The sequence below is a fragment of the Vespa velutina genome, chromosome 24 (genome assembly GCF_912470025.1).
Source record: "Vespa velutina chromosome 24, iVesVel2.1, whole genome shotgun sequence".
NCBI classification, from domain to species: domain Eukaryota; kingdom Metazoa; phylum Arthropoda; class Insecta; order Hymenoptera; family Vespidae; genus Vespa; species Vespa velutina.
Window position 1 is genome coordinate 2,710,486 of NC_062211.1, and position 15,000 is coordinate 2,725,485.

At 27.2% G+C, this 15,000-nt stretch overlaps 4 protein-coding genes across 5 annotated transcripts in view; 3 read left to right on the forward strand and 1 right to left on the reverse strand.

Moving 5' to 3' along the window:
• LOC124956847 (transducin beta-like protein 2) overlaps positions 1–9,653 on the forward strand; it is a 46,698-nt gene extending 37,045 nt beyond the window's left edge. For both annotated transcript variants that reach the window (XM_047513164.1, XM_047513163.1), the window contains 5 exons: positions 8,143–8,363; positions 8,451–8,637; positions 8,728–8,913; positions 8,989–9,171; positions 9,249–9,653. In XM_047513164.1, the coding sequence (XP_047369120.1) occupies positions 8,143–8,363; positions 8,451–8,637; positions 8,728–8,913; positions 8,989–9,171; positions 9,249–9,475 (1,004 nt within the window). In that variant the 3' untranslated portion in view covers positions 9,476–9,653. The remainder of the gene's footprint in view (positions 1–8,142; positions 8,364–8,450; positions 8,638–8,727; positions 8,914–8,988; positions 9,172–9,248) is intronic.
• LOC124956848 (mRNA-capping enzyme) lies at positions 5,019–7,964 on the forward strand. Its single transcript, XM_047513165.1, has 4 exons — positions 5,019–5,631; positions 5,718–6,694; positions 6,771–6,906; positions 7,019–7,964. Exons 2-4 carry the CDS (start codon positions 5,778–5,780, stop codon positions 7,742–7,744), a joined length of 1,779 nt encoding a protein of 592 aa, XP_047369121.1. The 5' UTR covers positions 5,019–5,631; positions 5,718–5,777; the 3' UTR covers positions 7,745–7,964.
• An 829-nt stretch (positions 9,654–10,482) lies between the features above and the next one.
• On the reverse strand, positions 10,483–13,472 carry LOC124956850. The gene is made up of 8 exons (XM_047513167.1): positions 12,935–13,472; positions 12,589–12,820; positions 12,363–12,460; positions 12,107–12,298; positions 11,884–12,011; positions 11,586–11,787; positions 11,224–11,489; positions 10,483–11,162 (listed from the first exon to the last, which is right to left on the reverse strand). The coding sequence occupies exons 1-8, from the start codon at positions 13,169–13,171 to the stop codon at positions 10,970–10,972; spliced, it is 1,548 nt and encodes a 515-aa protein (XP_047369123.1). The 5' UTR covers positions 13,172–13,472; the 3' UTR covers positions 10,483–10,969.
• A 191-nt stretch (positions 13,473–13,663) lies between these two features.
• The window catches only part of LOC124956854 (probable Bax inhibitor 1), a 2,531-nt gene continuing 1,194 nt past the window's right edge, over positions 13,664–15,000 (forward strand). Inside the window, exons 1-3 of the mRNA XM_047513173.1 lie at positions 13,664–13,878; positions 14,404–14,705; positions 14,802–15,000. The exon at positions 14,802–15,000 is cut by the window's right edge and continues 127 nt beyond it. Coding sequence (XP_047369129.1) covers positions 13,832–13,878; positions 14,404–14,705; positions 14,802–15,000 — 548 coding nt within the window. The 5' untranslated portion in view covers positions 13,664–13,831. The remainder of the gene's footprint in view (positions 13,879–14,403; positions 14,706–14,801) is intronic.

Consider the following 15,000-nt stretch of genomic DNA (forward strand, 5'->3'; position numbering starts at 1 on the left):
TGAAGAAAATAAAATAAAATAAAATAAATAAATCATATATATATATATATACACACGCACACACATATATTTATTATATGCTGTGACTACTTTGTAATATTGAAATTATGACTATTAGGAAGAGAAGGAAATTCGAATATGTTGAAAGTTGATAATTAAAAAAAAGATGAAAAAAAAAGGTGAAGAAAAAAAAACGAAAAAAAAAGAACCTGATAGATAATCAACTCGTTTTATTCCTCGAGATGGAAGATTTAGGCGAAATTTGAAATATCATCGTCACGTCGAAATAAATACGAGATAAAGCACGTTACTGTAAGGAGTGTAATTTTTTTTTACACGAGAACATTAAAAAAAAATAATTGAAAAGGAAAAAAACGAAGAGATAATTTTTTTTTTTTTTTTTTAAGAGCAATGAACGGAAGCAATGAGCAATATCGAAGAGTGGCCCATTGTACATCGATCATTCTCTTCGTTTTTTCTTTTTTTTTGTCAACGTTTATATACATATATATCACATAAATTTTGCAATAATATTAAATTCCATGGGGAGGGTGAGGTGGGGGAAATTGTTAATGATAAAAAAATATATTCATTGGACGAGAAAAAAGTTCAACGAAGTTTCCAATCTCGTATGCCATAATTATTATTAAGATTATTAATTTTTAATTAATATTTATATTATTGAATTAAGAAAATATCTTCTCTCTTTCTTGTAATTATTGTTATTGTTAGTTTTATTAATGACAACGTGCAACGACAAATTCCAACGTTATGGTATATCACGATACATATCTCTGTATCCGTCTTATGGGATTTATTTCAACATCGAAATATCATTAATACATTTTTTTACATAATCGAAACACCCATCTTATTATTTATTTCATCTCTTCCATATGCATCATTCCAAATTACAAAATCTGTGATCTTAAGAGATTTTTAATAAAAAGAAAAAAAGAAATTAAAAAATAAAAAATCAGATAAGCCATTAATAACGAAAAAAAGAAAAATTATAGGAAAGGAAAAGTATCCATATGAATTTTATTTGATAGTTATTTAAAAAAAAATAAAAAAAAAAATAAAAAGAAAAAGAAACAAAAGAAAAAGAGTCTAAAATCACTTTTATGACACCCTATATTAAATTTTCAACGTGACCTACATCGAATTGTTCGTTAATAGTCATTATCATTCAATCCACGAACATTAACTACCTTTCCCCTTTTTGAAACGACACACTTGAATTCGAAATTAATTTTTCCCGGCGTAAAATATAAAAATGGCGTCGGTGATGTCCTTGCACGTACCCAAACTTCAAAGATTAAAATCAGAGGTTTTAATATCGTATGCGATCGTCTTCTTCTCCTATTGGATATTCGTAAAGTCTTTTACATGGGTCAGGGACATAATCACAAAGGCGTTCCCCATTTAAATTTATCTTTCATGGCCATCATGAATAGTCTTTTATGAAGTGACCTTAATAGATGTATATATATATATATATATATATATATATATATATATATATACATTTATAAAATGTATATAATGTATATGTATATATATATATATATATAGATAGATAGATAGATAGATAGATATTTAGGCTGTTGAACCTTCTTAGATTTTGTTGAAGAAATTATAAGATTTCAAGGTCAAGAATGATCGATGAAATAAAATCGACATGATGGCTAATTTAATCTTTTCTTTTTTTTTTGTTTTTTTTTTTCGATATGTGCACGTTCAATTAACATATACATAACATTGATATATTAAAATATACAATAAAAGTGAAAATTTATTATCTTTAGGATATTATTAGAAAGCGTATACTTTTTAATATTTCCAATGTTAGAAAAAAAAAAGTAATATAAAAAAAAAAAAAAAAAAAAATATCCGAAAAATTTCTAATAAAATCTTGAAAATTTATTAACAGTCATCGATAACTCCTATGATAATTTAAATGTGTTAAAATGACAGACTTTTACAAATGGCACCATGAATTAAATGGAGAAAGTTCTAAATGCTTCACGTTTCCGTCATCTTTTCTCTTTCTCATTCTTCTTCTTCCTAATACACAATAACGAATCCACCGTGCCTTATTCGCAAATAGAAAAGAAAGAAAGTCGTTAAATTATACGAGTTAAAATCTTTCTTTTCGCATTGTTTTATTTTTTTTTTCTCTTCCTTCTTTTTTTTTTTTTTTTTTTTTTTTTTTTTAACAGGTCTCTTTCGTTTAAATACGAAAACGTACTTCAGGTAAAATAATTAATCTTATGATTGAATTCGTTTCTTCGACTTTTCGTAGGAACGGTGATTAAAAAAAAAAAAAAAAGAAAAGAAAAGGAATAGCGGGAAATTTGAATCGAGTAATATCAAATTTGCGTCATTTCTCTTACGTTTCTCGAATTTGTATCATTAAACGAACACGTTTAAATCAATAACACGTCCCTCAGATAAACGATTAATCTCTTTCGTCTTTTAGTTTTTCGTAAAACAATAATTAAAAAAGAAAAAAAAAGAAGAAAAGGAATGGCGGGAAATTCGAATCGCATGATTGCGTCATCTCGTATATTATATATAAACACGTTCTATATGGACAATTTTACGATAAATTAAAAAATCCAACGTGCTTATTATAAATGCATGAATTATTTCATGAACACGGTAAAACACGTTTCACAAATATTATTTTCTTTATTTAGAAAATTAAAAAGAAGGAAGAAAAGAGAGAGAGAGAGAGAGAGAGAGAGAGAGAGAGAGAAAGAGAGAAAGAATTATATGATAACCGATAATAGTTAGAGAAAGCATAAAAATTTAAACGTGACAAACGTGTCGTAATTCTTAAACAAATTACGAGCCACGTTCGTGTTTCCGTTTGATTTCTCAATCGATATCGTTTGAGATCCTAAATAAAATTGCTACGTTGTATCGTCTTTAGAATATTTAAATGCTCGTCGTCTTCTAATGGTACGCAAATGTACTAACAAATATTCGTGACCTATTTTCAATTCATTACAAAAAAAAATGTAATAGTCTTATGTTCATTAATAAATATTAACTCAATTGTAATGCCTAAGATATTTTTAAATTTTAAATCGTACATTAATATTTATATTTTCTTTTTTCTTTTGTCTTCGTTTGCTTTTATTCTGCTTTCGTTTTTTGTCTTTAATATTTTTTTTTTTTTTTTTTTTTTAAAGTTTGATTTCGTTGGAAAATTAATCCTGATTTTGTTCTCTTTCTTTTTTTCTTTTTTGTATATTTTTTTAAGGATATAAAGTTTTTTATATTTTGTACTATAAGTATAGTATAGTTATACTATTATAAGTTAATTATCAAAGTCATATAGGTATTAGTATAATATTATATTAGAGAAAGAGGAAATATAACACAATCTGTATTTCATAATATTAATAATTATGATTAGTATATATTGTAATATATGTATATATAATACCTAATGTATATTTATATACCAATATGACTCTTTACTAATTTATAAGGATTATATTAATATGACTAATATATTTAATGCTATAACTTACATATTAAGTATATATATATATATATATATATATATATATATATATATATATATATATATATATATATATATATATATATATATATATATAGTGCCCTGGTTTACGCTTTCTCCGGTCATAAATGTTTAAGAAAGATAATAATATACAAAATTACTTTTCTATTTATGTTCATTGACCGGTTCTTATATCTGCGTCCATATATTATGTCTACTTACATATATATTTACATATTTACATATACATTGAGTTAATTAATTTCCGTGAAAGTTATAATAGCTTTCTAGGAAGATCAAATCTCGCTCAGCATTGGCTAGGTCAAGGTTTAACAACTATTCATATATCATTCTTATTTAACTTGCTATTTTGAACATTTGATAGAAATTTTCATCCTCATTCATTATATATATACATATATATATATACTTCATCTGCTCCTTTTGTTCTTTTTTCTTTTTATTTTTTTTCTTTTCTTTTTATTTTTTTCTTTTCTTTTTATATTTTCGTTCATTTTTTTATGATTATGCAACGAAAAAAGAAAAAAAATGTATAAACAATGAATACAATAGACATTCGTACGCCATTTTGCGTCACAGATCCAACCTTTTTTTTTTTTTTTTTTTTTTTTTTTTATAGTATTAAAACTTATTCAACAACGAGATTTAATTCTATAATGTTATTTTTATAAAAATAAATAAATAAAAAAGATAACATTGTTTTTGAATGCTATCTAACGTGTAAAATAAAAATAATCATTCGATCGTGAGTACCAATTTTAATCGTTTTTTTATACAACGAGACTAGTCAAGGTTAAAATATTCTTACTCGTCCTTAAAGAATATCTTTTGTTTTCTCTTCTCTCCATCTTTCTCTCTCTTTCTCTCTCATTCTCGTTTTATACCTAAATAAAATATATTTACGTGTATAAACTGATTTATATCTGATGGCTAATGTCGTAACTAACCTCTAACGAAATACTCGAGTTTAAAGATTTCATTTGTCGGCTTAAATAATAAAAATAAATCGTCGAAATTTTAATATTTCGTTAATATAAATCATCGTAAATAAATTAAATAAATAATATATATAATAAATACTCGTTGATCTTTTGACCCATCGAAAGATTAATAATCGAAAAAAAACTTTCCTATTGTTTTAAATGAATTAAGCAAGTACATATCTATTCCACGTCAGTAGTACGTCTCGCATGATCTTAGATTTATCGATAATTTGACGAAACTGCAAAAAACAAAACAAAAAAAGAAGAAATAGAAAGTGTTATTTAAATATTTATAATTAATTTCCATATAATATGTATATATTATACCATCTTATAGATTTCTATTTATAGATTTCTATTTATTGGCTATATTATTTAATTGTAATACTTTTCAACATGGCTATCATTTTATCATTCAAAATTATTTTTATTTTTACAGATTAAAATTCTAAAATTCATCAATTATTTATATTTAATATACACAACGTATAAGAATCTGTGTATGCAGCAGAATAAAATAAATCAAAAAGAAAAAAGAAAATCTTTTCTGATATTCTTCGAAAACATTGTGATTAGAGAATAAATATAATATGTACGTTTCTAACCTATAAATAGATCGCCACACGTTAGAACTGAATTTTTCTCGATGTTCGTTTATATATTTATGTATAAACAATCGAGTTGTCCTTAAGAAACTATTTCGAGATAATATTCCCTTGGGAATAATTTCTTTCTATATTGATATTTGGAAAAATAAATTAAGAACGAGAATCAATGGATATGTAAGATCGATTAATCGAACGATATTGAAAATTGTCCAAAGTCGGCGTCGTCGTTTACCGACGTTAGCCGAGTTTAACCGAATCGTTGACTTAATCGTCGAACAGACAGCTGTTCGAGTTTATCCTTCGTAAATTATATGTTTTATTTACTTTGAAAAGTAACATTTAAAAAGTTTATTCATATATATTACGTGAGTTTTCTCATCAATAGTGCATTCTAAACGAACATTTGTGTGTTGTCTTCATCGACGAATTAGAAACGTTAAAAAGTGAATATAAAAAGAAGGTTATGTTCCTGACATCGGAGGTTCGTCGATATTTCTTTCTAACAAAATTGTTTAATGAGTTAAACAATATCTTTGATGTGACTCATTTCTCACCTGTTATTTATAGGATACATTATTATTGTTATAAAGATTTTATATACGACAAGGCGAAATTTTAACAATTAACATGTCAGGTTGGAATGGAAATAATAAAGCGTCTATTCCATCACGATGGCTTCATTGTCCAAGGAAAGCTATAAAATTGATACAAAATAAATTCTTAGCATTTAAGACGCCATTATCGTCGGCATATAACAGTCAAGTACCAGAAGAATGTCGATTTACGATAGAAATGCTTTTTGCTTCTCTGAGGAGTCAAAAAGTGAAACTTGGTTTATGGATTGACTTAACTAATACAACAAGATTCTACGACAAAAAGGATTTGGAAGCACAAGGTTGTAAATATTTAAAATTACAATGCAGAGGCCATGGAGAAACTCCATCGGACGAGCAAACGCGTTTTTTCGTTCAAGTTTGCAAAAAGTTCATAACCCATAATCCATTAGAAGTTATTGGTGTTCATTGTACTCATGGCTTCAACAGAACAGGTTTCTTAATAATCAGTTATTTAGTGGAAATAGACGGTACCAGTGTTGATGCTGCTTTAGCAGAATTTGCTGCAGTTAGACCACCTGGTATTTACAAAATTGATTATATCAAAGAATTATATAAAAGATATGACGATGAGGATGATACTCCTGATCCACCACCAAGACCAGCATGGTATCTTGAATATGATGACTCTAATGTAGAAGAAGATACAAATGAAGGATCTAGTACAGAAAATCATACCTATGAACAGGAACCCAAAAGGAGAAGGAAAGAATATTATAAGATAAATCCAGTATTTATGGCTGGTGTATCTGGAGTAACACCTATTGTGGAACAAAAGAAATTAATTGGCATACAAAGACGTGTTCAAGAAATCTGTTCTTGGACATCAACAGGATTCCCAGGCTCTCAACCTGTTTCAATGGATTTAAAAAATATTAGATTATTACATGAAAAACCATACAGGGTATCATGGAAAGCCGATGGAACCAGGTTAGCAAATAATGTATTATCAATATAAATGAGAAACTTAAGATTTCAAAATGTAATAATTATTGTCTTTCCTTAGATATATGATGCTGATACAAGCTGATCGAGAAATATACTTCATAGATAGAGATAACAGTGTTTTTCAAGCAGAAGGTTTAACTTTCCCTCATCCAAAAGATCTATCCAAATGTCTTGGAGATACTCTATTGGATGGTGTAAGATTTATTATATAATTCGTTATATAATTCATATTGTATTCCTTATAGTTGTATGTTGTTTAAATGTTAATTTTAATTGTATTATTTTTCTTTTTTTTTTTTCCTTTAGGAAATGGTAATTGATAAAGTATACGGTAAAGAGTATGCTAGATATTTAGCATACGATATAGTTATGTACGATGGAAAAGATGTTACTAAATTACCTTTTCATCCTGATCGATATGAAATTATTGAACGAAAAGTAATACAAAGTAGGCATAGAGCCTTAAAGGAAGGAAGAATACGTAAAGAACAAGAGCCGTTTTCAATCCGTTTGAAACACTTTTGGGATGTCACGCAAGCTGCTAATTTACTTAGTGAAAAATTTGCCAAAAACCTAAGCCACGAGCCTGATGGATTAATATTTCAACCTTCTAAAGAATCATATTGTCCAGGATTATCTCCTGAAGTTTTAAAATGGAAACCTATTTCATTGAATTCGGTAGATTTTAGATTAAAAATCGTTACAGAAACAGGAGTAGGAATTCTTCCGCGTAAAATTGGTCAATTGTTCGTAGGTGGTTCAGATCTACCATATGATCAAATGAAAGTAACCAAGCAAATTAAAGATTTGAATAATGCTATTATTGAATGTAAAGTAGAAAATGGTCAATGGGTATTTATGCGTGTAAGAAAAGATAAATCATTTCCTAATTCAATAAATACTGCGAATGCCGTCCTTGAAAGTATTAAAAGACCAATTACGACAGAATATCTTTTAGAATATATTAATAAACATAGATTTTTAGAAGATGATTCAGATCTTATGCCACCACCTAATAAAAGATCTAAATGACAATAATGATTTGTATATGTACTAATCAATATTGTTAACAATTCTACAAGTATGCATCGTGTCCCCTTTATAATAAATAATATGTAACTTAGCATGAGATACAAAAGTGAACATTATAAAATCATTTATAATTATTTTAGTTCATAGATTATCATTGTATACTCGCAATCGTTCTTCGCTAAATAAAGAAATTTTCTATAAAACAATGTGTATATATATATATATATATGTGTGTGTGTGTGTGTATTTTATTTGTTTTTTTAATCTCTTCCTACCTACTTTTTTTTTTATTAATTAATAAATATATAATTTATTTGAACAAAAATATTTTAATACAATTATATATGATTTTAATAAGTTTAAATCTTTATCATTTTATCAATTTTGTTCACTTTCAGATGCTGTGTTCATATGGTGTACTAAAAATCTTGCATCTAAAGCTCGGAAGTCTCTTCGCATTAACTTAGAATATGATTATGCTATAATGATAAGGTGGTCTCCCGATGGAAAAGCATTTATTGTACATAAATCTGTACAAAATATTATAGAGGTTTATAAAGTTATTAAGAAAATGGATGGTTTTATAGCATCGGCAACAAAAGTTCTTGAATTTCCACAGGTATAATTATACGTATCATTAGATTTAACATTAAATAATTTATATATACAATTGTACATTTTTTTTTTGTTTTCTTTTTTTTTTTAGAAACATATTGGAAATCCTGTTGGTTTGGATATTGCATGTACAGGACGTTATATGATTAGTTGTAGCGAAGACAATGATTTAATTATATGGGATTTAAAAGGTCAACCACTTGCAACTATAGAACTAAAATTGGGATCCACTCACAGAGCACGTATATCACCATGTGGACGTTTTGTAACAACGTCAGGTTTGTTGATACTTTCAATTCTTATAAGTCTTACATAGAATGTGGATTCGTCCTTTTTTTTTTTTTTTTTTAATTCCAATTATATTACAGGTTTTACACCTGACGTGAACGTATGGGAAGTAGTATTTAATAAAACAGGAGATTTTAAACAGGTTTCTAAGGCCTTCGATCTTACTGGACATTCCTCTGGTGTTTATGACTTTAATTATAATGCTGATACAAGTCGTATGGCCACATTATCCAAGGATGGAACTTATCGTTTCTACGACACCAAAAGTAATTCATTTAATTACTTGATTACGATCAAATATCATTCATATTATATATAATATTAATTTTTTAATATTTCAGTTGAATTTGAAAAGGGAGAAGATCCTCATGTACTTATGACTGGTTTATGGGATGTTACAACGCCAGCTAATATTGCAGTTTCACCTAATGGGGAAGTATTAGTAATAACCCATGGTTCATCTCTTAGCTTTTATAACAACGTTACTGGTTCATTGGATAATACTATCAAAGATATTTTTTCTAGTAAGTACATATTAATAAATCTTATTAAATATTATTCTCTATTGAATTTTTAATATATTTATATTCTTACACCATAGATCCTATAACCTGTGTCGCTTTTGATGCATTGGGAGAATACGTTTTGGTCTCTGGTGATAAACATATAAAAATATTCTCTAATGTAACTGGTTATCGTGCGGCCATAGCATCTGCAAAATCCAAATTAAAGCAACGACAGACATCGGCTACAAAAGAGCGCCTGGAAAAAATTATAATCGACTCTAAGAGATTTCTTCAAGAAATGGGTGAAGAATGTTCCGAATGACATTAGAGAGATTCTTTGAAAATATTTCTGTTCCTATAACTGAAATGTTTTATATCTGTCTTCTATAATTATATTCTAATGCATTTCATAAGATTGTTTTTATGCAAAAGAATTGTTTATACCATAATTTTTCAATGTATTGCAATAAAATATATTATACAAATTTATTCTAGCAAAAAATAACATTCCTCTATATCCTTAAATTAATTAAAACAATCTTTTAATATTGTAAAAACAGATTATTTTCTATTACTTGATAAAAATTTAATTTCCTTTATATATATATATATCTAATATCTAGGAAAGATCAAAGATAAAGAAAGAAATTACTCAAAACCATTCATAATGGTTTATACAAAAAATAAGAACAGGTATAATACTTTTGATAATTTTATAATTACTTGAACAATCTTTAATGTATACAAGTTGTTACAATAAATTAATATATTAAACAATAATGTATCCATTTTAAACATTACAAAAGATCATTAAGCGTTAAAAACTTAAAATAATTTCAATATTAAAATAGTATAAGATCCTATTTGTGGATTTCGTTTTATTTACTTAAAAATCATTCAATTAATATTACTTCATGAATGATTTTAGAGTCATCATTATTTTAACACATTAGTAAGTTAAATGAATACAATTTAAAGTACTACAGAGGATTACGTTTTTATTGTTCAAAATTTGGAACAGTCCTGTTTAATAATCCATTATGTCTGAAGCTGATGGTATTGAACGATAGGAAGCTATTCGTAAGCGAAGTCTCACACATCTTTCCTTTTAATTAAGAACCTTAAAACTCCCTAAACGAAAAGATATTGCAGATTGGTATTGTAGAATATATAATTTTAAAGTAGAATCAACATCAGCCCGTGGGTCACCAAATGCAGCAACCTCCACGTGGTGTGACTTGGGTCGATAATACTTGCTAAATATTATAATCTAATTGTAAATCATCAAACGCAAGTATTACCGGGCGAATGGCTGCATATTTCAATATATTTTCAAAATCCTTTCAATTTAATTCTAATTAAACATTAAATTATTAATACTTTACATTGTCAATAATACTTCTACAGGCATAGACATATTAAGGTATAGTTAAATTCAAAGATAATTTCTTATATAATAATTATCATATATATATATATATATATATATATATATATATATATATATATATATATATATATATCAATTATATTTATTATTTTTTATATTTTTATCATAAAACAAAGTCATATTAGACGTATCTAAAATCGTTTCATTGCAAAACGTTTATAGTTCATAATTTTTTTCATACCTGCAGCGCTGAAGTAACAAATGTTTCTCGAGCTTAAGCTGATGAATAGATTTAAGAAAAAAAGCTTGTAATCACAGCACTAGTAAATATGAAATTAATATCATAAAACGAGATTTTTGCTGATTCTAAATTGTTAATTAATAAATATATACGTATACAATATTTCGTAAAAAAAAAAAAGAAATTTACAGACAAATATGTGCAAGGTTGTAAATATGAAAAACTTTTTTTTTAGTATTTCTTAATACAAGAAGCCTACGAGATGCGACCAACGCAAGAGTAGCTTGATGTTCGCTTCTTAAAATTTGATAATTAGCTCTTAAACTAACACGCCTAAGATTATTCGGAGGAACTGGTCGACCACCCGCAAATGCAAATCTAAAATATAATATTAAATTAAGTTATTAAATTGTAAAAATTAAGTTTTGTTTTTTTTTACCTTATCTCTTTTCTAGGTCCTTTTAATGTAGAATCTGGAAATGCTGATTGTCTGTCCCATAATATTTTACTATTTACTGGTCTGACTTTAGCATATTTTATTTTACTTTTCAAAATAATTGGAAGAGTTGGAGATTTTCTATATTCGCTTGTATCGTTATTACATTTAACTGGTAAATATGGCAATAACGAATCTCCATAATGTTCTATTATACTTGAAAGATCTAAACGATGAGCATCTGATTTTAATAATGCACAAACTGCCAACTATAATGAAAATATAATATATATATATATATATATACATATATATATAATTTTATATATCAATTATATATACCAGTATTATTAATTTATACTTACAGCCATACGTTGCCAAATAACAGAACCAGAAGGTGCGGATCTTAAAATGTTATCTATAAAAAGTGGTGACTCTTTATCAGATTGAAAAAAAAGTAATGGTTGTACGCTTGCTAATAATTCCATGGCCGTCATTCTTTTCTTATTTACATCCGTATTCTCTTTCTCTTCCTTAAGAAGTATTTCCTCCAATGTAGGAATATATCTATAATTAATATTTTCTTTATTATTCACGATATCTTTATTTTATTTTAATAATTAATATACATATATATATATATATATGTATATTAATATTTACTTATCAGCAACAGATGGCCAACGAAGCATCAATTTCAGGGCACATTCCTTAAAAAGAGCTTCTAAATTAAGATTTATAAAACTCTGTCCAAGTAGTAATTCTAATAACAATTCAGTTAATTTATCAACCTGAAATATTCAATTGGTTGTAAAAATTAATAAAACATATATGCATGTTTATTTTAATGTATATTATAATTTGTATAAATTATAAAAATTAATACCGATGTTAAATAATATGGATAAACAGCTTCGCTATTACTTGCAATAGCAATTATAAGTTGACAAGTACGCGTTGAAACACGTGTATATTGTGCATTATTAGATATTACCATGGATCTAGCTATAGACATTAATCTATCTATAACACCTTCTCCACCTAAATATGGATTGGTAGCACAATCATTGACCAATACCTATGGTATCATAAAAGTTAAACTTTGTATTATATTTGTGAACATAAAGAATAATATCATATACCTGAAAAGTTTTTTGGGAACCATTAAATAAAGTCTTTAATGCACGTTTTGCATAATTGTAACGAGCTTCGGTTAATTTCACGTCACAAACTTCCATTTCTATATAAAAAGAAAGAAAGGAAAAAGAAAAAGAAATATTAATAATAATATACATAAAAGAAAATGAAATAATATAATGTATAAATTTCAAGAACACTTGCATTGCACGTGTATTAATAAAATATTACCTTGAATGAAAGGTACATTATCTTGGGACAAATTAACAGCTTCATTGACCTTGTCTATCAAATTAATAATGCGTTCATTAGGAACAAATACTTTGGCCTCCGAGTGATATTCCGGCATTGTATCCGGTGCCCCTAAAATTGGATCTACATCGCACAAATTTGTAAGTACTGCATTTACATCATTGGATGTTAAACACTTCCGTCTACTGTGTTTCAGTCTTGTTATACATTTCTAAAATAAAAATAAATTATGAGTAATAAAATATCAAAAATATAATAAGAGATTCGATGATATTGTATTTTTATAATATTCAAATATAAATCATAAATATATTTATATCCATACATGTAAAATTTCTCTTAATCTATATGAAGCATCCTCTGCTAATCTACGTAATACAGAATCTGACAAGGGATGCATTCCCAATTCTTCACCAATGGCAGAAATCCATTCTGTACTTAAAACGGCATATCTTCTAGTATTATTATCATTCGTCATACTGTTAACACTCGTTTCTCCATTGTTACCGACAAAAGTATTATTATAACCTGAAATATTTTGCGCTGACAATATTTCCTTCATGATTTCTCGCCAATCCTATAATCCCTTCTGGCACTTTCTCAACGTGCACGATCGAAATTCATCGTTTGAGAATTGAATTTTCGAAGACAATTGTTTGAAAAAAAAAAAAAAAAAAAAAAAAAAAAGAAAAGAAAACGAGGGAGAGAAAAAAAGAAAAAAAAAAAGAAAGAAAAAAGAAAAAAAGGAAAAAAAAAGAATTTATATAACAAATGTTATTTCGAGATCAACGTCAAATTTAATCGAAGGTATTCATAAAAAAAATGATCGAGTAAGAGAATAATAATAACAACGAACGAATTTCCATATTAAATATCATACCGATAAGAAAATTTTTTCGAAGAGATATATAGTTCATTTATTTTACCAAGAGATGTCGGTACGATCGAGTCGAAGATTTCCTTATTACTATCTTCGTCGCTCTCGTACGATCAATTCGTTCTCCGTCTTTATTTAATGACATGTAACACTTCATGGAATTTCAACCGCCAATGAGAAGCGACAACGAAATTTACGCACAGAAATATCACTGACGTGTCCCCAAAAAGAACTACTTAGACGATTCATGATCATTCTCGATTCTCATAAAATTACGAGGACGTCAGTAAATCAGTGAATTGTATCGAAGAGAGAGTGACTTGTAAAAAACTGTTCAGCGAAATTATGGCGGCGACATTCAATACATTCGTAAATTCCTTCAATAGCAGATTGTAAGTATTATTAATGGGGGGACATAATGGTCATCTTAAAAAGCACGTTCGTTTCTTTTCACCTTTACGCCCTTATAATAACTTTATTACAAAATAGTTAATTGTATCCTTTATTGTATATTTCGATGATGTAAGAAGTATTTTTTTACTTTCCTTCTGTCCCTCTTTCTCTCTCTCTCTCTCTCTCTCTCTTTTTTTTTTTTTTATTTATTTATTTTTTTTTCCTTTATTTTTGTTTTCAAACCTAATTTTAACGTTTTAACGTTCTACGCATTTGAAGTTATTTACTGTAACGTAATGTCTATAGCATTCTTATCTTAATCTTCTTACATTATCTATATTCTACTTTCACTATCGCTAGTACGTTAAAAATAATCATCTTGTTGACTTTAAATCTTAATGTGTAATGCTTTTTTTTTTTATTCTTTTATATATAGAAAAATAAACATTCTGTTATTGCTTTTGATTGCATTTCATATTATTTAATGATGAAATTTTTTATATGTTATCGTCATTTGTTTACAGGGATGAACCAGTTAGAAAGCATTTAAAAAATGTTTATGGTTGTTTATCCTTGTCAACGGTATCAGCTGCCGTAGGAGCTTATGTACACATGTACACACAGCTCTTACAGGCTAACTTACTTACCACCTTTGGTACACTTGGAATATTTTTTGCTTTGATGTCTACGCCAGACAATGGAAAAAATCAAAAATTACGTCTTGGCTATCTCTTAGGATTTGCATTTTTATCTGGATTAGGACTTGGTCCATTGCTTGAGATTGTGATCAATATTGATCCTTCCATTGTAGTAACAGCATTAGTAGGTCAGTAAATAATAATCATGAAAATATATAGATAATTATGTCCTTTAGAAAAATATGTCTAAGTAAATCTGATTATGTTATATTATATTTTGACAGGCACAACTGTTCTCTTTGTGTCGTTCAGTATTTCTGCACTTTTGGCTGAACGAGGTCGTTGGTTATATCTTGGTGGTATCATATTCAGCATGCTAAATATCATGTTATTTTTCTCTTTCATAAATCTCTTCTTACACTCCCAGTATATTTACCAAGCCCATCTTTATGCTGGATTTTTCTTAATGTGTGGTTTCATCAT

Coding starts and splice junctions, on each gene's coding strand:
- LOC124956848 (XM_047513165.1), top strand. CDS start 5,778: ATGTCAGGTTGGAATGGAAATAATAAAGCGTCTATTCCATCACGATGG. Junction 6,695..6,770: donor TGGAAAGCCGATGGAACCAG/GTTAGCAAATAA, acceptor GTCTTTCCTTAG/ATATATGATGCTGATACAAG. Junction 6,907..7,018: donor GAGATACTCTATTGGATGGT/GTAAGATTTATT, acceptor TTTTTCCTTTAG/GAAATGGTAATTGATAAAGT.
- LOC124956850 (XM_047513167.1), bottom strand. CDS start 13,171: ATGAAGGAAATATTGTCAGCGCAAAATATTTCAGGTTATAATAATACT. Junction 12,461..12,588: donor TAATGTACCTTTCATTCAAG/GTAATATTTTAT, acceptor CTTTTTATATAG/AAATGGAAGTTTGTGACGTG. Junction 11,490..11,585: donor TTATTTGGCAACGTATGGCT/GTAAGTATAAAT, acceptor TTTTCATTATAG/TTGGCAGTTTGTGCATTATT.